Raw genomic sequence first — 21191 nt, forward strand, 5'->3', positions numbered from 1 at the left:
GCACATAGTGCCGGATGTCAGCAGCGATAGCTGACACCCGGCCGCGCTGCCCCCGTGAGCGCGGCTGATCACACTGGACGTACTATCCCGTCACTGGGAATTAAGTCCCAGGTCACCTTGACGGGATACGTCCAATGGGATTAAGGGGTTAAGTATAACATCTACATACAACATTCTTCAAATTGCAAATCAGTATTTGTTTGTTAGAGACTGTTATTAGGGTTCTCTAATTTTATTGATCCCTTCCTCTGTCCTTTGTTAACCCTTCCCTTCCCCTCCCTCATTTCCCTAATCCCGCTTTTTAATACAAAATCTAATAAAAATATTTTAAAAAGAAAAATGAAAATATGGGACTAGTGTATGCAATGTTACTGTGCAAAAAGGGAAATAATAAAAGTGCAGATGTGCTGCTAAGTACTAAACTGAAAATTATCCCAATTGTAAAAGATATTTTTTGCTGTTTATTGTGAACAGTTAAGCAAGTTAAAGATTAAATGATGTCTAAAAGGCCTAAAGTTAAATATGACACATTTCCTTTGCATCTTAGGCTACGTTCACATTTGCGTTGTGCGGCGCAGCGTCGGTGATGCAACGCACAACGCATGCAAAAACGCATGCAGAACGCAGCTTTCTGTGACGCATGCGTCCAATTTTGGCATGATTTTCGGCGCAAAAAAAATGCAACATGCAGCGTCCTGTGCGCCCTGACGCTTGCGCCAAAAATGACGCATGCGTCACAAAACGCAAGACAACGCATGTCCATGCGCCCCCATGTTAAATATAGGGGCGCATGACGCATGCGCCGCCGAACCTGCACCCGACGCAAAGCAAATGTGAACGTAGCCCGTTATGGACCTGGTGGTTAGGAGCACCCGGACTGACCTAATGGTTAAACTAGAAATCGGGACAAGCTCTGGGAAGTGGGAACTCTGCTGACCGCAAACCCTTATCCTATCACACACACTAGAAATAGCCGTGGAGCGTACCTAACTCTCCCTAGACGCCTCTTCACAGCCCAAGAGCTAAAGATAGAAATAGAAGCCTTACCTTGCCTCAGAGAAATTCCCCAAAGGAAAAGGCAGCCCCCCACATATATTGACTGGGAGTTAAGAGGAAAGTCACAAACACAGGAATGAAACAGGTTTTAGCAAAGGAGGCCAGTCTTCACTAAATAGTCAGAGGATAGAAAAGGGAACTATGCGGTCAGCACAAAAAAACTACAAAAACCACGCAGAGTATGCAAAAAGACCTCCACACCGACTCACGGTGTGGAGGTGCCACTCTACACCCCAGAGCTTCAAAGCTAGCAAGGCAATAACATAATAGCAAGCTGGACTAGAACTTAGCAAATACTAAGCAATATATTCAGTACACAATGAACAACAAATGAGCTAGCAGGGACTTAGCTTTTGCTGGAGTAGACAGGTAATCAGAAAGATCCGAGAGAGATCTGAACCAGTACTGAAACATTGACAGCCGGCATGAAGTAACGATCTGAGTGGAGTTAAATAGAGAAGCCAGCCCAGCCGTTAAGCAAGGACAGCTGAGGAAGAAACCTCAAAAACCAGTAGTTCCACTCACAGCCACCAGAGGGAGTCCACGGACAGAACTCGCTGAAGTACCATTCATGACCACAGGAGGGAGTTCGAGAACGGAATTCACAACAGTACCCCCCCTTGAGGAGGGGTCACCGAACCCTCACCAGAGCCCCCAGGCCGATCAGGACGAGCCAAATGAAAGGCACGAACCAAATCGGCAGCATGGACATCGGAGGCAACAACCCAGGAATTATCCTCCTGACCATAGCCCTTCCACTTGACCAGGTACTGAAGTTTCCGTCTCGAAATACGAGAATCCAAAATCTTCACCACATGCTCCAACTCCCCCTCGACCAAAACCGGAGCAGGAGGGTCAACGGAGGGAACCATAGGCGCCACATATCTCCGCAACAACGACCTATGGAACACATTATGGATGGCAAAAGAAGCTGGAAGGGCCAAACTGTAGTGAATTCCGTCTGGGCTCCCTCTGGTGGCCTTTAGCGATACTGCGGGTCTGGAGCTGGGCTCAGCTGCCTCATTTCCTGCTATGCTGGTTCCTATTTAACTCCACCTGGACCTTTACTTGTTGCCTGCTGTCGTTGTATTCAGTACCGGTTCTGACCTCTCCTGGATTTCCCTGGTGACCTGCCTTTTTCTGAGAAGCTAAGTCTTGCTAGTTCTTTTTGCTCATTGTTTCCTTGAAAATGTTTCTCAGTATATGATGTGTTCAGTCCAGCTTGCTTATATGTGATTTTTCGCTTGCTGGTAGCTCTGGGGTGCAGAGTGCGCCCCTCACATAGTGAGTCGGTGTGGGGGTTCTTGTACTTTCTGCGTGGATAGTTTTTGTACCAACCGCACGTATCCCTCGCTATCTTCTGTCTATTTAGTGTTAGCGGGCCTCATTTGCTTAAACCTGTTTTTCATTCCTACGTTTGTATTTTCCCCTTAATTCACCGTTATTATTTGTGGGGGGCTGTCTAAACTTTGGCTTTGCTTTCTCTCTAGGGGTAGCCAGTTTCTCAGGCTGTGAAGAGGCGTCTAGGTTTTTAGGTAACGCTCCACGGCTGTCTTTAGTGTGTGTGGATAGGATCAGGATTGCGGTCGGCATAGTTCCCACATCCCCGGAGCTTGTCCTACTACTCAGGTTTACCTATCAGGTCAGTTTGGTGATCCTACCACCGGATCATAACACCAAACGAAACGACACAGGATTGAGAATTTCAGAAATCTTATAGGAAATCTTAGAGGAGTGCAAACAGCTCCAAAGTATTTAGTACGGTAGAGTGCTGGGTTTTATGGCAAATCTGAAACTGTTGCACAAGTCCTGTGTAGCAGAATGACCTGCAGCATCTGCAGGGATGGCAACAAGAGTCCAGAGTCCCTTGAAATGGCGGGAACCGACGAACCAGCTATATCATCAATAAGGGAGCGCTGAGCTAATTTCTCAGAGCTCACACCGTGCTTCCCCCTCAGGTACCTCCAGGATATAGCCGCACTGCTCCGTCAGTCCCTCCAGGAGCAAAGTCCACAGCTCCATGCCTCCTGCGAACCGAAGCGCACAGTAGAAAATGTCCACCTTCCTCCACAGGCCTTATGTCCCATGAGAGTTTAATCAGAACCCGACACACCAGTCGCAGACCGCACTTCTCCAGGAGCCGGAGACCTCCAAGAGCCCAGGGAACTACACTGCTTGCAGGTAAACTCACTTTAACAAAGTCAGGATTGTGACATGATTATAGGAGCTCTGTCTGGACATGTCCTCTCAGCTCCACTACACCGCCACTCCTTCCTGTGTGAATTCTTTGTTGGCTAGAAAGATTGTTTCTTCACAAAACATTTTCTGCATTATGAACATGAAAATGGCTTCTTCCCTGTGTGAGTTCTTTGGTGGGTAACAAGATATGCTTTCCTGTTAAAACATTTCCCACATTCTGAACAGGAAAAAGACTTCTCCCCTGTGTGAGATCTATGATGTCTGACAAGAACTGATTTATCTAGAAAACATTTCCCACATTCTAAACAGGAAAAAGGCTTCTCCCCTGTGTGAGTTCTTTGGTGGATAACAAGATGTGGTTTCTGGTTAAAACATTTCCCACATTCTGAACAGGAAAAAGGCTTCTCCCCTGTGTGAGTTCTTTGGTGGGTAACAAGAGGCGATTTTTGGTTAAAACATTTCCCACATTCTGAACAGGAAAAGGGCTTCTCCCCTGTGTGGGTTTTCTGGTGGCTAACAAGATTCGATTTCTGGTTAAAACATTTCCCACATTCTGAACATGAAAAAGGCTTCTCTCCTTTGTGAGTTTTTTGATGGCTAACAAGATGCGCTTTTTGGTTAAAACATTTCCCACATTCTGAACAGGAAAAAGGCCTCTCCCCTGTGTGGGTTTTCTGGTGGCTAACAAGATACGCTTTCTGGTTAAAACATTTCCCACATTCTGAACATGAAAAAGGCTTCTCTCCTGTGTGGGTTTTCTGGTGGCTAACAAGATTCTCTTTCCTGTTAAAACATTTCCCACATTCTGAACAGGAAAAAGGCTTCTCTCCTGTGTGGGTTTTCTGGTGTCTATCAAGAGTCGCTTTGTGGTTAAAACATTTCCCACATTCTGAACATGAAAAAGGCTTCTCTCCTGTGTGAGTTTTTTGATGGGTAACAAGATGCGCTTTTTGGTTAAAACATTTTCCACATTCTGAACATGAAAATGGCTTCTCCCCTGTGTGAATTCTCTGGTGACTGACAAAATCTGATTTCTGGTTAAAACATCTCCCACACTTGGAACAAGAAAATACATTGTTTGCTTTGTGAAGGTTTTGTTGTTTGAGAAAGGACTGTATTAGGGGAAAACTATTTCCATATTCTGATAATGAAGATGTCTTCATTGCTTTAGGAGCAGTTCCTTTTTTAATGCTTATTTTGTGACTTTGATTTTCCTTAGTAGTAGGTAATGAATCAGAAGAATGGGATGGTGGTGTATCTGGAGTAATGGCATTCACTTCAATTGTATCCTGTGGGATCTCAAGATCATCTGATTTAAACATTGAAGATGTCAGCTGTCCTGCTGATCTCCTGGTACGGTCATCTGCCAAGAATAAAACCAATTATTATTTTAGAATAAAATATCCTTGAATTCTATATTTTTGAACATTTCTACTTAAATGGTCTGTAAAAATGGAAAGTTATGCAAAATTATTTAATTATTCACCAAGACAATGACAGTTTACAGTTAGCTAGACTGTGCTCAAACCACATTAAGCATCCATGCTTTTGGCATCACTATAGGAGAAGAAACCACTTATTTTACGGCATGTGTATCTCCTGGAGCACAATCTGGGAACTATGTGTTGGGTAATAACTTGGGATATTTGCAATTTTCACTTTCCAACATCCACTGTGCGTGCTAATATCTGGAAACTGCCAATGGAGTCAAAATAGTCACTATTCCTATAGACTAATTCATTGAGGGTTAGAATTTACAAAATGGAGTCACTTTAAAAGGGATTTCATCCGCTCTGGTTTTCTGCAAATGGTGTTTCCCATCTCCTGTGGTATCTGCTCCTGCAATGTCTGCTTTGGACACCAGACGCGGCTTACTCATTCTGCAGGCGATGCTGGTAACAGAGATGGGATTGGAACCAGAAGCTGTTGGAAGTGCAGGCTCTATCCAGCCACTAAGATTAGGGAGCCTGTCATCTGTAGTACCATCCAGTCTGGCAGTATGGGCATGTGTGCTGTCAGCTGCAGTAATCTCCTCCCTGTTTTAGACCACTGGAAAGCACCACACCTTTTTTAATCAGATAAATTTCTATTAACCATGATATTCACAACAGATCACATGTTCATACTCATTTTATGTTTTACAGTAAATTAACCCCCCCCCCCATGGAGACCATATCAGGTGGAAACAATTCATCCATAGTTGACAATATCAACTAGAGTTCCAGTTTACCAAAAGTTGTACTCTATACTGGTATAACATTAATTAATCCTATCCAACCACGGCTGCCATAATGAAGAGAATAAATCCAGCCGTCTCTCCTGGTGTAAATACTTTTCTCAAATTCAATTATGTGGCTCTTTTGAGCAATGAATTCGCGTCCGGACGGAGGCTCCTCTCTAACCCAATATTTTGCAATCAGTTTCCTTGCAATAAACAATCTTGCAATTACAATTTTAGTTGTATTGCCAGTTAACATTTCCTCCACATACCTAATATACATATCAACGGATGTCGTATGTCGCATGCGGTATGTCGCGTATGTCACGTCGCATGTTGTATGTCGCATTGTGCATGTCGTATGTCGCATGTTGTACATCGCATGTCGTATGGCGCATGTTCAATGTTGCATGTAACATGTATGTTGCATGTTGTATGTTGCATGTCGCATGTTGTACGTCGCATGGTGCATGTCGCATGGTCAATGTTGTATGTTGTGCATGTCAAATGTCGTAACATGTAGGTCTTTTGAACTTATTGCACTTTTTCTGTAGCCTGTGTTAGTAACTTAATCTTTGGCAGTTTGGGCACTTTGTGGGATGATCATTACTGTCGTTTCTTCTGGTCAGGGTTCCCCTTTTTTTGGTTAGGATTGTGTAAGGAAACAATGAGACGCCTTATCGTGTCCATCCACTATAGCAAGTCCACCTAACCACTCTATAGGGCCTCTTTCCAGTTGCTGTCAGATCACAAACGGTTAGGGTTGGCGGAACGCATATATATAGTAGTATAAACGAACTCTGTTACTTCACAGAGTCCGTTAGTAAAGAGAATGCTGTACCCTGTTAGCTTCACAGGGGAACACAGCTACTTAGTAGAGCAGATGGTGGTCATGCAGTCAAATGCAAACACGCAGCTCCTCTCCGGTGGAGCCAGAATTCTGATGGCTATACGCCAGCCCTGAATCCACTCACATGAAACTCCTCGCCGGAGGTGCCAGCATTCTAGGGGCTTATTTTAGCCGGGTCCCTGAATACACACACACGACCTCACTGGCGCTGAGCGCATACATAAATTAACACTAGCGCATGGCCATGCGGTCATGAGAACCTTTCAACCTTGTCACCTGCATCTTAAAAACATCTCCAGAATCCGACCTTTTCTCACCTTTGAAACTGCTAAGACTCTTACTGTCGCTCTTATTCATTCTCGTCTGGACTACTGCAACTCTCTTCTGATCGGACTCCCTCTTACCAAACTTTCTCCTCTCCAATCCATCTTGAATGCGGCAGCCAGGGTCATATTTCTGTCTAACCGCTTCACCGATGCCTCCATCTTGTGCCAGTCATTACACTGGCTACCCATTCGCTACAGGGTCCAGTATAAACTCATCTCTCTCACCCACAAAGCTCTCCACAGTTCTGCACCACCTTATATCTCCCCTCTCATCTCTGTCTATCGCCCTACACGTGCCCTCCGTTCTACAAACGGCCTAAGGCTAACATCCCCCGTAATCCGAACCTCGCACCTCCGTCTACAAGACTTCTCTCGTGCTGCGCCAGCTCTCTGGAATGCACTTCCCCAGACGATCAGACTGATACCTAGCCCCGACTTATTCAAGCGCGCTCTAAAAACCCATCTCTTCAAACAAGCCTACCACATCAACTACTCAGTAAACTAACTTTGCCCTGTTCCCTCCTTCCAAATATTACTCTGAATCTGCACCCTACTATTCATTTGTCTCCACACCCTCCATGCACATGATAACTGCACTTGATACTTGACTATTGCACTTAAACACACGGGCTGATGACCGGATCATGCAGCTTTGTATGAAAATCCCTATGTATTATAATTGCCAGACCTGAAATAACAAGCACTTTGCACCTATTGTGTCCCCCCATTTCCTTGTAGATTGTAAGCTCGCGAGCAGGGACCTCACTCCTAATGTCACTGTTTAAATTGTCTTAACTTGTATTGAATTTGTCTGTATAAGTCCCCGCTTAAATGTAAAGTGCTGCGGAATATGTTGGCGCTATATAAATAAAGATTATTATTATTATTCAAAGCTGCAGCAACTTCAGGACCTTCCAAGAAGGACCAATGGAAGACTTCCTCAGAACTTGATCAGGTACATGACCTTCCTGGAGGACCAATGGAAGTTGCTGCAGTACCTGAGCATGTGGCATTTGATCTCCAATGAGAGATCTTACCCTGGGCATGCTCAGTGTGTGCAAAGCAGGACTTAGTCCCAGAAAAGCCTGCTCGCCGCAGACCAGTGCAGGGTACAATAGCAGAGCCTGGAGAGGCAGCAGTAACCCTTTGCACAGTACCAGATTCAGTGAGACGTCTCCACTGAGCAGGCTCCACTGCGGCTGATGCAGAATGGGAGACCGCAGCAGACATGGCTCGAGATTCCCCCTGTGCAGTGGCGGGAACTCGACTCCTAACACAAACCATCACTTTTCAAGTGTCACGCCCTGACTTGTTTTGGAGGTCCCATTATTACATCTTTCTGTCTTTTTATATATCATCTGTTTTTAACATTATGTTAATAAAAAAAAAAATTTTTCATTCACTCATTTTCTAGTCACTTCATACCTTATTGGGTAAACGTTTGTAAGCATCTATGATCGAAGTGCTATTGCCAATTTAATTGTTGGATTATGTGATTATGAATATATACACTATATATATATATATATATATATATATATATATATATATATATATATATATATATATATATAATGTGTATATATACATATATATGTATATATACATAAAGGATCTGTCAGCTCTCCTGTGTGGTGTAGTATATATAGAGAGATCTGTCAGCTCTCCTGTGTGGTGTAGTATATAGAGAGATCTGTCAGCTCTCCTGTGTGGTGTAGTATATAGAGGATCTGTCAGCTCTCCTGTGTGGTGTAGTATATATAGAGAGATCTGTCAGCTCTCCTGTGTGGTGTAGTATATAGAGAGATCTGTCAGCTCTCCTGTGTGGTGTAGTATATAGAGGATCTGTCAGCTCTCCTGTGTGGTGTAGTATATAGAGGATCTGTCAGCTCTCATGTGTGGTGTGGCATATAGGATCCATCCTGTGTGGTATTTTTAAACTGCATGGTGGGCCCCAAGAATGATTTCTCTCTGGTGGGCCCAAGGTACTCCAGTCCGACGCTGCTTCTGAATGCTAAGACTATCGCTCAGGTTTTAATGAGATCATGAAGCTTCACGGGGTTCCCTCCGCTGTTGTGTTACATCGGACCCAATTTGTTTCCAAGTTCTGGAAAGTTTTCTGTTCTCGACTGGGGTGCAGCTGTTCTTTTCCTCTTCTTTCCATCCTCAGTTGCATGGACATAACGAATGCATTAATCAGAATTTAGAGGCTTATCTCAGGTGTTTTATCTCTGAAAACCAGAAGGATTGGAGTTATGATTGAACTGGTGGTTAGGAGCACTACAAATGACCAGATGAGCAAACTAGTAATACAGGACGAGCTCTGGGAAATGGGAACTCTGCTGACCGCAACTCCTAATCCTATCACAACAACTAGAAATAGCCGTGGAGCGTTCCTGACTCTGCCTAGACGCCTCTTCACAGCCTAAGAGCTAACTATTCCTAAAGATAGAAAATACAGCCTAACTTGCCTCAGAGAAATTCCCCAAAGAAATAGGCAGCCCCCACATATATTGACTGAGTTAAGATGGAAGTCACAAACACAGGAATGAAATAGGTTTCAGCAAAGGAGGCCGGACTAAACGAAGCAGACTGAAGATAGAAAAGGTATCTTTGCGGTCAGCATAAAAACTAACAAAAAACCACGCAGAGTGTGCAAAAGAGAGCACCGCACCGACTCATGGCGCAGTGGTGCCACTCTGCATCCCAGAGCTTCCAGCTAACAAGACAAAATCATAATAGCAAGCTGGACAAAAAACCGTGGTAACAAATAAGCTAGCAGGGACTTAGCTTTTGCTGAAGTAGACAGGTCATCTGAAAGATCCAAGAGAACTGAACAGTACTAGGACATTGACAGCTGGCATCAGGTAATGATCTGAGTGGAGTTAAATAGAGCAGCCAGCCAAGGCCTAAACGAGGTCAGCTGGAGGAGGAACCTCAGAACCAACAGCTCCACTCACAGCCACCAGAGGGAGTCCATGGACAGAACTCACCGAAGTACCATTCATAACCACAGGAGGGAGCTTGAGAACAGAATTCACAACAGATTGGGCATCTTACTTACCGTTGGCCGAGTATGCTATTAATAATCATTGCCAAGAATCTACCGGCAGGTCAGTATTTGTTTGTGCATACAGTTTCCTTCCACAGTTTGGTACTTTTAGTGAGCTTCAGGAGTTTCTGAGGAGGAATGTTTTGCTTTATCTCCCTCCTCTGTGTGGCGAGGGGCTCAGAGTAATTTGAGGATTGTGGGAGACAGGTAGAAACCTATTGCTGACAGGAAACACTCGACAGGTCCAGACCTAAATGTGAATGACTTTTTGTGGATATCAACCAGGAATATGAAGTTGAAGATCCTTTCCTGGAAGCTGGGACCTAGGTTTATTGGTTCCTTTAAAATAACCACTGTCATTCTTGAGTTACCTCAGGCTCTTAAGATCCACAATGTGTTCCACAGGTCTTTACTCAATAAATATGTAGAACTTCTTGAGTCCTCTCCCTGCTGCCGCCCTCAATCCTTATTGATGGTAATTTGGAGTTCCAGATTTTGATGATTGTTTATTCCAGTTTTCAACATTGTGTCCTGTAGTACTTAATGCACTGGAGGTAATATGGTCCAGAAGAGAGGATGTGGGTTTCTGCATCAGAAGTGAATTCCCCTAGGCTGGTTCGTTCGTTCCATGCCTCATCCTGAAAAACCAGGTCCTGAGTGTCCGGAGGCCACTCATAGAAGGGGAGGATACTGTCACGGGTGCATCAGTCAGTCATTCTGGATCCGGCTACAGAAGGTCTTTGCGCTGAGCTCTGCAGGCAATTTCTGGATCTTGTACCTCTGTTGCGAAGTGATATCCTTCTCCCTCTAGGACCTAGCAGTGATCTGATTTAAACTGGATGTTTAAATTCCTTTAGTCCCTTCAGCAAGGAGCCGGTGATAGTTCTACTATTTCCCTTTGTCTGGTTGGAAGTACTTGTAATCAACTAGTTCCTTCTTGGTGTTCTCTTGGAAGGATAGCTGGCGTGATCTCTTTGGTGTCTTCTCAAGCTAGAAGAGGGTCTATCGCTAGGGGCAGCCAGGGATTAGGCTCCTGCTCGACGATAGTTGAAGAACCAGGAGTGGCTACTTGGTTTTTGCTAGAGCTTCTCATAATGGAGTTAGGCTTGTACAGCAGATAGCCGTCGGGTAACAGTCCTGGGCAGTCCCTGGTACTGTAGAAGCTCACCCAATGGGTCAGGATGGCAGTCAAGGACATGGATTAGGAGTCACGGGCAGTACAGGATTTGGATACTGGTAGACCAGCTATAGGAGAATATACAGATGGTATGGATTCTGGCTCACCCAGATGACAGACACTGATCCTTGTTCAAACAGTGCAGATTTTGAGACAAGCCAGGAAGGACACTGGTGCTAATTCAATCAACACAGGTTTCAGGAACATATTTAGACAACATGGAAATCAGGAACAGGTTATGGACCAGGGACCTGGATACAAACTACTTACATACACTAAGTAGAGAAAATACAGGAGTTGTTCAGGCACCTCCCTACTAAGGCTGCTGTCACACTAGCAGTATTTGGTCAGTATTTTACATCTGGTTTTGGCTTACAAATACTGGAGTGGAACAAAGAGGAAAAGTCTAATAGAAACATATGCACCACTTCTGCATTTATCAGCCACTCCTGGTTTTGGCTTACAAATACTGATGTAAAATACTGACCAAATACTGCTAGTGTGACGGCAGCCTAAGGAGGGTGCTTTACATACAAGTGCTTCTCACAATATCAGAAAATCATCAAAAAGTTAATGTATTTCAGTTCTTCAATACAAAAAGTGAAACTCACATATTACATAGAGTCATTACAAACAGAGTGATCTATTTCAAGTGTTTCTTTCTGATAATGATGATGATTATGGCTTACAGCCAATGAAAACCCAAAAGTCATTATCTCAGTAAGTTAGAATACCTTATAACACCAGCTTGAAAAATTATTTTAAAATCAAAAATGTTGGCCTACGGAAATGTATGCTCAGTAAATGTGCTCAATACTTAGTTGGGGCTCCTTTTGCATCAATGCGGTGTGACATGGAGGCAATCAGCCTGTGACACTGCTGAGGTGTTATGGAAGCTCAGGTTGCTTTGATAGCAGTCTTCAGATCGTCTGCATTGTTGGGTCTGGTGTCTCATCTTTCTCTTGACAATACCCCATGAATTCTCTATGAGGTTAAGGTCAGGCGAGTTTGCTGGCTAATCAAGAACAGTGATACTGCTGTTTTTAAACCAGGTATTGGTACTTTTGGCAGTGTGGACAGGTGCCAAGTCCTGCTGGAAAATTAAATTTTCATCTCCAAAAAGCTTGTCGGCAGAGGGAAGCATGAAGTGCTTTAAAATTTCCTGGTAGACAGCTGCGCTGACTTTGGACTTCATAACACACAGTGGACCTACACCAGCAGATGACATGGCTCCCCAAACCATCACTGATTGTGGAAACTTCACACTAGACCTCAAATTCAAGCAGTTTGGATTGTCTGTCTCTCCACTCTTCCTGCAGACTCTGAGACCTTCATTGCTAAATGAAAAGCAAAATTCACTTTCATCTGAAAACACCACCTTGGATCATTGAGCAACAGTCCAGTTCTTTTTCTCCTTGGCCTAGGGAAGACGCTTCTGGCATTGTCTGTTGGTTACGAATAGCTTGACACAAGGAATGAGACACTTGTAGCCCATGTCCTTGATACGTCTGTGTGTGGTGGTTCTTGCAGCAATGACTCCAGCAGCAGTCCACTCCTTGTGAATCTTCCCCAAATTTTTGAATGGCCTTTACTTAACAATCCTTTCAAGGCTGTGGTTATCACGGTTGTTTGTGCACCTTTTTCTACCACACTTTTACCTTCCACTCAACTTTCCATTAATCTGCTTGGATACAGCACTGTGTGAACAGCCAGATTCTTTAGCAATGTCCTTTTGTGGCTTCCCCTCCTTGTGGAGTGTCAGTGACTGCTTTATGGACATTTATCATGTCAGCAGTGTATCCCATGATTGTGGAGCTACTGAAACAGACTAAGGGACCTTTAGTAAAGCTTAGGAAGCCTTTGCAGGTGTTTTTCATTAATTATTATAATTGACTGAAATAATGGCTTTTGGGGTTTCATTGGCTGTAAGCCATAATCATCAACATTAACAGAAATAAACACTTGAAATAAATCACTCTGCTTGTAAGGACTCTAAAATATATCAGTTTCACTTTTTGTATTGAAGAACTGAAATAAATTAACTTTTTGATGATATTCCAATTTTGTGAGAAGCACCTGTACCTGATGCCTACCAGCTTTTGGCTGGAGCAACTCCCACAGCACTGCAGCGAGCACTGCCCCTTTAAGAATCGGAGCGAGTGTACGCAGACCTAGAGAAGCAGGAAGGCACAACAGGGAACAGATAGATCGCCGACTGGCCGGGACATTGAGCATGTTGGCATCCGTGCCACAGGAGGGACAATGACCACACTGGGACGTCAGAATCGCCTTTACAAATGTAACAGCATCGTTACCCTCTGATTTCTCTTACAGGCCCATTATAATATTTTTCTTCAAGTGATTTTCTAACCTGTCAGCACAGTCTACTTACGCTGTCATTTGGCCTCAAAACAATCCCGAGACATTTCAGGACTAAACATCATAGTGACAGTTCCCTTTTTAGGGTGCGGGGTATAGATATGCTCAATGTTAATATCCGTGGCGGGAATTTGTTTAACCGTTTGGGCCAACTGGAAACACGTTGGATTTGGTCCCTCAATACCGTATACCCTGCAGGTCTGAATGAGAACATTAGTTATGCTCCCTTCCTGTAGTCGCTGCACTGGTGTGCTTAGTGTGCCTTCTTGCAATTTGTGCACATTTTGTTTTAATTCTTTTATTGTTGTTCTGTTTTTAATTCACCTTTTTATTACTTAGGATTCCCATATCGCTATACTGAATTGGTTATTGTGCTTTTGGAACTCATCTGGACTATGTGACATGGAAATTGAAGCTGATGGACTGCTATTTTTGTCATTTTTCCCTACCCTGATAAAGCCATCGTTTGGGTTCTTTTCTTCCCCATTGGGGTGTAGGGGACATATGCGGACAAGCTGTTAGTACTTTTTATGATGCTATCATCAATGCTCATGTGCCTTGTGGGACTGTACCATGTTATATTGTTTTGTTTATGGTCATTGTATTTTATATTATTATTTGATATATTATGTAAAGTGGTCACAGTCTCCTCTTGGCCAATGTGTCTATCTCTTTGTACAATTCATTTTTATAACTGCATTTGTCCGTATGTTTTATTTGATATGCTGTTATATCTGCATATCTCCTTGTTGTCCTTCTACGCTAATAGTTGCTTCTAAACGCTTCTGTTTGCCCTTCCCATTGCCCCTATTGTAGATGGCGTCTACGCACTGATCACTTTAGGCGCATGCGCCGCTCTGTTACTGCTCCGTCCTTCTCTGACAGCCGCGCACGTACTTCCGGATCACATGGGGCCCCATGCGTTTCCGGTCGTCGTTGTTCGGCGTGCTGGACTGGGCGGAAGCATTGTGTTGCGGTGGCGTGCAGTCTCCATTATGGGTTTCCTATATATACTCCTCTATGCCCATTCTATGTACGCGCCCCCTGAGGAAGGTATCCTAACCGAAACGCACGTCAGGGTGGATCGGGGTCCCCATACTGTGGAGGTTTACCACGGGATCTGTTGTGAATTTGGATTCTGGGCTCCCCCGGTGGCCGCTTGTGGAATTGGACTTGTCATCCTCTTTCCTGTTTCACCTGGTTCCATCAGTAGTGGGTGTCGCTATTTAAGCTCATTTCTCTGGTGGTTTCTTGCCGGTCAACAATGTTATCTGATGCCTCTCAGTGCTTGTTCCTGCTTCTAGACAACTACTAGATAAGTTGGACTTTTGTCCATGTTTTGTTTTGCCTATTTGTTCCAGTTCACAGCTGAAGTTTTGTTACTGTGTCTGGAAAGCTCTCGTTGATCAGGGATTGCTACTCTGGCGTTATGAGTTAATGCCAGAGTTTAAGGTAATCTCTGGATGGTGTTTTGTTAGTGTTTTTCTGCTGACCATGAAAGTATACTATCTGTCTTCTGCTATCTAGTAAGCGGACCTCAAATTTGCTAAGACTATTTTCCTGCTGCGTTTGTTGTTTCATCTGAACTCACCGTCATTATATGTGGGGGGCTACTGTCTTCTTTGGAATATTTCTCTAGAGGTGAGCCAGGTCTTATATTTCCCTCTGCTAGCTATTTAGGTCTTAGGCCAGAGCTGGGCATCTAGCGATAAATAGGAAATGCTACCTGGCTATTTCTAGTTGCGCGGCAGGCTTAGTTCATGGTCAGTATAGTTCCATCTTCCGAGAGCTTGTCCCTCTATAGGCTTGCTATGATCTCTGCCTGCAGAGATCATGACAGTTTGACCGGCCAATAAAGTGTTAAAGACCCAGGTTGAGAAAGGAGAGTTATAAGAAGTCTGCTGGAATTTTTTTTTTTTTTTCCTCCAGTCTGCCTTGCTGCAGTCTTTTTTCTCTCTCTCCTCCTAATCTCTGTATGGCTCTGTGTGCACCTGACAATAATGGATCTTCAGAGTGTAACTGCGGGTTTGAATAATCTCATCACGAAAGTACAAAATTTACAAGATTTTGTGGTACATGCTCCGGTATCTGAGCCGAGAATTCCTTTGCCGGAGTTCTTCACAGGGAATAGAGCTAGCTTCCAGAATTTCCGAAATAATTGTAAGCTTTATTTGTCCCTGAAGTCTCGTTCAGCTGGAGACCCTGCTCAGCAGGTTAGGATTGTGATTTCCTTGCTCAAGGGTGACCCTCAAGATTGGGCCTTCTCATTGCCAGCAGGGGATCCTGCGTTGCGCGATGTGGATGCGTTTTTTCTGGCCTTGGGCTTGCTTTATGAGGAACCTCATTTGGAACTTCAGGCAGAAAAAACTTTGATGGCACTATCTCAGGGGCAAGACGAAGCTGAAGTTTACTGCCAAAAATTCCGTAAATGGTCTGTGCTTACTCAGTGGAATGAGTGCGCCTTGGCGGCAACTTTCAGAGAAGGTCTCTCTGATGCCGTTAAGGATGTTATGGTGGGGTTCCCTGTGCCTGCAGGTCTGAATGAGTCCATGACAATGGCTATTCAGATTGATAGGCGTCTGCGGGAGCGCAAACCGGTGCACCATCTGGCGGTGTCTATGGAAAAGACGCCAGAAAGTATGCAGTGTGATAGAATTCTGTCCAGGAGCGAGCGACAGAATTTTAGACGGAAGAATGGATTGTGTTTCTATTGTGGGGATTCTACTCATGTTATATCAGCATGCTCTAGGCGTACAAAGAAGCTTGATAAGTCTGTTTCCATTGGCACCATTCAGTCTAAGTTTATTTTGTCTGTAACCCTGATTTGCTCTTTGTCATCCATTGCCACGGACGCCTATGTTGACTCTGGCGCCGCTCTGAGTCTTATGGATTGGTCCTTTGCCAATCGTTGTGGTTTTGATTTAGAGCCTTTGGAGACTCTTATTCCTCTGAAGGGGATTGACTCCACCCCATTGGCTAATAATAAACCACAATACTGGACACAAGTAACCATGCGTATCAATCCGGATCACCAGGAGATTATTCGTTTCCTGGTGCTGTATAATTTACATGACGATTTGGTACTGGGATTGCCATGGTTGCAGTCTCACAATCCAGTCTTGGACTGGAGAGCAATGTCTGTGTTGAGCTGGGGATGTAAGGGTATTCATGGGGACTTACCTTTGGTTTCTATTTCTTCGTCCATTCCCTCTGAAGTCCCTGAGTTCCTCTCTGATTATCAAGACGTCTTTGACGAACCCAAGCTTGGGTCGTTACCTCCGCACCGTGAGTGCGATTGTGCCATAGATTTGATACCGGGTTGTAAATATCCAAAGGGTCGTTTGTTTAATCTGTCTGTGCCGGAACATGCTGCTATGCGGGAATATATAAAGGAGTCTTTGGAAAAGGGACATATTCGTCCATCTTCTTCTCCCTTGGGAGCTGGGTTTTTCTTTGTCTCAAAAAAAGACGGCTCTTTGAGACCATGTATTGATTATCGGCTTCTGAATAAGATCACTGTTAAGTATCAATACCCATTGCCATTGCTTACTGATTTGTTTGCTCGTATAGAGGGGGCTAAGTGGTTCTCTAAAATTGATCTTCGTGGGGCGTATAATTTGGTGCGGATCAGGCAGGGGGATGAGTGGAAGACCGCATTTAATACGCCCGAGGGCCACTTTGAGTATTTGGTCATGCCTTTTGGTCTTTCTAATGCCCCTTCAGTTTTCCAGTCTTTTATGCATGATATTTTCCGCGATTTTCTGGATAAATTTATGATAATATATCTGGATGATATTCTGATTTTTTCTGATGACTGGGACTCTCATGTCCAGCAGGTCAGGAGAGTTTTTCAGGTTCTGCGGTCTAATTCTTTATGTGTGAAGGGGTCTAAGTGCGTTTTTGGGGTCCAGAAAATTTCCTTTTTGGGGTATATTTTTTCTCCCTCTTCCATTGAGATGGATCCCGTCAAGGTGCAAGCTATTTGTGACTGGACTCAGCCCTCCTCTCTTAAGGGTCTTCAGAGATTTTTGGGCTTTGCCAACTTTTACCGCCGATTTATTGCTGGTTTTTCGGATGTCGTTAAACCACTGACTGATTTGACCAGACAAGGCGCTGATGTTGCTAATTGGTCCCCTCATGCTGTAGAGGCCTTTCAGGAGCTTAAGCACCGTTTTGCCTCTGCCCCTGTGTTGCGTCAGCCTGATGTGAATCTGCCTTTTCAGGTTGAGGTTGACGCTTCGGAGATCGGAGCTGGGGCAGTGTTGTCGCAGAAAGGTTCCGACTGCTCCGTCATTAGGCCTTGTGCCTTCTTTTCTCGCAAATTTTCGCCCGCAGAGCGGAATTATGATGTTGGGAATCGGGAGCTTTTGGCCATGAAGTGGGCGTTTGAGGAGTGGCGCCATTGGCTCGAGGGGGCTAGGCATCAGGTGGTGGTATTGACTGACCACAAAAATTTGATTTATCTTGAGACTGCCAGGCGCCTGAATCCTAGACAGGCGCGCTGGTCTTTATTTTTTTCTCGCTTTAATTTTGTGGTGTCATACCTACCGGGTTCTAAGAATGTTAAGGCAGATGCCCTTTCTAGGAGTTTTGACCCGGACTCTCCTGGTAATTCTGAACCCACAGGTATCCTTAGGGAGGGAGTAATTTTGTCGGCCGTTTCTCCTGATCTGCGGCGGTCCTTGCAAGAGTTTCAGGCGGATAGACCGGATCGTTGTCCGCCTGATAGACTGTTTGTTCCGGATGATTGGACCAGTAGAGTCATCTCTGAGGTACATTCTTCTGCATTGGCAGGTCATCCCGGAATTTTTGGTACCAGGGATTTGGTGGCAAGATCCTTCTGGTGGCCTTCCCTGTCACGAGATGTGCGAGTCTTTGTGCAGTCATGTGACATTTGTGCTCGGGCCAAGTCTTGTAGTTCTCGGGCTAGCGGACTGCTGTTGCCCTTGCCTATTCCTAAGAGGCCTTGGACACACATCTCGATGGATTTTATTTCAGATCTGCCTGTTTCCCAGAAGATGTCTGTCATCTGGGTGGTCTGTGACCGTTTCTCTAAAATGGTCCATTTGGTTCCTCTGCCCAAGTTGCCTTCTTCTTCTGAGTTGGTTCCTCTGTTTTTTCAGAATGTTGTCCGATTGCACGGTATTCCTGAGAATATCGTTTCTGACAGAGGTACCCAATTTGTGTCTAGATTTTGGCGGGCATTCTGTGCTAGGATGGGCATAGATTTGTCTTTTTCATCTGCTTTTCACCCTCAGACTAATGGCCAGACCGAGCGGACTAATCAGACCCTGGAGACATATCTGAGGTGTTTTGTCTCTGCTGACCAGGATGATTGGGTTGCTTTTTTGCCATTGGCAGAGTTCGCCCTCAATAATCGGGCCAGCTCTTCCACCTTGGTGTCCCCGTTTTTCTGTAATTCGGGGTTTCACCCTCGATTTTCCTCCGGTCAGGTGGAATCCTCGGATTGTCCTGGAGTGGATGCGGTGGTGGAGAGATTGCATCACATCTGGGGGCAGGTTATGGACAATTTGAAGTTGTCCCAGGAGAAGACTCAGCGTTTTGCCAACCGTCATCGTCGTGTTGGTTCTCGGCTTTGTGTTGGAGATTTGGTGTGGTTGTCTTCTCGTTTTGTCCCTATGAGGGTCTCTTCTCCTAAGTTTAAACCTCGGTTCATCGGCCCTTATAGAATATTGGAGATTCTTAATCCTGTTTCTTTCCGTTTGGACCTCCCTGCGTCCTTTTCCATTCATAACGTTTTTCATCGGTCGTTATTGCGCAGGTATGAGGTACCTGTTGTACCTTCAGTTGAGCCTCCTGCTCCGGTGTTGGTTGAGGGTGAGTTGGAGTACGTTGTGGAGAAAATTTTGGACTCTCGTGTTTCCAGACGGAGACTCCAGTATCTGGTCAACTGGAAGGGTTACGGCCAGGAGGATAATTCTTGGGTCAATGCATCTGATGTTCATGCTTCTGATCTTGTTCGTGCCTTCCATAGGGCTCATCCTGGTCGCCCTGGTGGATCTGGTGAGGGTTCGGTGCCCCCTCCTTGAGGGGGGGGTACTGTTGTGAATTTGGATTCTGGGCTCCCCCGGTGGCCGCTTGTGGAATTGGACTTGTCATCCTCTTTCCTGTTTCACCTGGTTCCATCAGTAGTGGGTGTCGCTATTTAAGCTCATTTCTCTGGTGGTTTCTTGCCGGTCAACAATGTTATCTGATGCCTCTCAGTGCTTGTTCCTGCTTCTAGACAACTACTAGATAAGTTGGACTTTTGTCCATGTTTTGTTTTGCCTATTTGTTCCAGTTCACAGCTGAAGTTTTGTTACTGTGTCTGGAAAGCTCTCGTTGATCAGGGATTGCTACTCTGGCGTTATGAGTTAATGCCAGAGTTTAAGGTAATCTCTGGATGGTGTTTTGTTAGTGTTTTTCTGCTGACCATGAAAGTATACTATCTGTCTTCTGCTATCTAGTAAGCGGACCTCAAATTTGCTAAGACTATTTTCCTGCTGCGTTTGTTGTTTCATCTGAACTCACCGTCATTATATGTGGGGGGCTACTGTCTTCTTTGGAATATTTCTCTAGAGGTGAGCCAGGTCTTATATTTCCCTCTGCTAGCTATTTAGGTCTTAGGCCAGAGCTGGGCATCTAGCGATAAATAGGAAATGCTACCTGGCTATTTCTAGTTGCGCGGCAGGCTTAGTTCATGGTCAGTATAGTTCCATCTTCCGAGAGCTTGTCCCTCTATAGGCTTGCTATGATCTCTGCCTGCAGAGATCATGACAGGGATCGCTATTACCAGGTGATGTGTAGTAGTTCATTTATGTGCCTTTACCTGTATAATCACTGGTTTATTTACATTTCTTCCATGTACTCTGGATGAAGTTCTGCTATCCTGTGGGGCTGTGCCTCTACGAATTGCACTATATACCATCTTTTTATAGTATACTTTAAATTCTCTGCAGCTGGGGATCGCCGTACCTTGGGCTGGTTTATTGTTCACATGTTGCTGCTGGCATTTTTGTCATCTTTTAGCCCTTTCTAACACTAACTCTCTGGTTGTTATATGTATAATTTTATCCAATAAAGTGTTGTTCTATGTTTGGACTCTATGACTGCGTGGTGCTCTTTTGTCTTTGTCATTTGGCTTTGTAGTTTACAGACCTGGACAGGTAATGGTCAGTGCCTCCTAATTTATGTTGGTAGGTGGATTTCCCAGATTGTAAGCTCTATAGAAAAGAGCTTTCAATACCCAGTCATTTGGATAGTGTGACATGACTGAACTACTTCTTTACTTCTCTATACTTAGTGGTTACTACTCACCTGGGTAGTCATATGTAGGAATCTCCTCTTTACACCACTCATCACCCCTCACATGTGTCTCTGTAGTATTAATATGGGTCAGATCTTCACCCTGAAACATATATTGTATCAATCACAGAGAGACGAAGAAGTCACATCTATGATCAGCTCTAATCCTGCCATCTCCACTGTTCTCATTACACAAGTATAAAACATATAATACTGGTGGATAAAACAAGACCTTCACAGCCGTCTACACATCATAGGGGAGATCTCATGACACCTTCTCTCCATCTACCTGATGATCCTGAGGAACATTGGGTTCTTCTTGTTTACAGTCCTGTGGAAGAAGAGGACGGGGACATCTCTCTGGTGTTGTCCTCTTACTGGATAGATCTGGGGGAAACACATACAGGGACTGAATTCATTCTTTACATACAGATAATTATAGGCCGTGTGTATTTAGTCCTGTCTATTACCTGGTGATGTGAGGGGCTGGGGAACCTCCATCATGACGTCCTTGTACAGATCTCTGTGTCCTTCTAAATACTCCCACTCCTCCATGGAGAAATAGACAGCGACATCCTGACACCTTATAGGAACCTGACACATACAATGATACCGTCATCCCCCCGATC

At 44.5% G+C, this 21191-nt stretch overlaps 1 protein-coding gene across 1 annotated transcript in view; it reads right to left on the bottom strand.

Annotated features, from left to right (window-relative positions):
• Window positions 1-290: 290 nt before the first annotated feature.
• The window catches only part of LOC143767682 (uncharacterized), a 33367-nt gene continuing 12466 nt past the window's right edge, over window positions 291-21191 (bottom strand). Inside the window, exons 4-7 of the mRNA XM_077256165.1 lie at window positions 21033-21156; window positions 20852-20949; window positions 20575-20665; window positions 291-4618 (exon numbers count right to left, since the gene is read on the bottom strand). Coding sequence (XP_077112280.1) covers window positions 3387-4618; window positions 20575-20665; window positions 20852-20949; window positions 21033-21156 — 1545 coding nt within the window. The 3' untranslated portion in view covers window positions 291-3386. The remainder of the gene's footprint in view (window positions 4619-20574; window positions 20666-20851; window positions 20950-21032; window positions 21157-21191) is intronic.

The sequence above is a fragment of the Ranitomeya variabilis genome, chromosome 4, assembly GCF_051348905.1.
Source record: "Ranitomeya variabilis isolate aRanVar5 chromosome 4, aRanVar5.hap1, whole genome shotgun sequence".
NCBI classification, from domain to species: Eukaryota; Metazoa; Chordata; class Amphibia; order Anura; family Dendrobatidae; genus Ranitomeya; species Ranitomeya variabilis.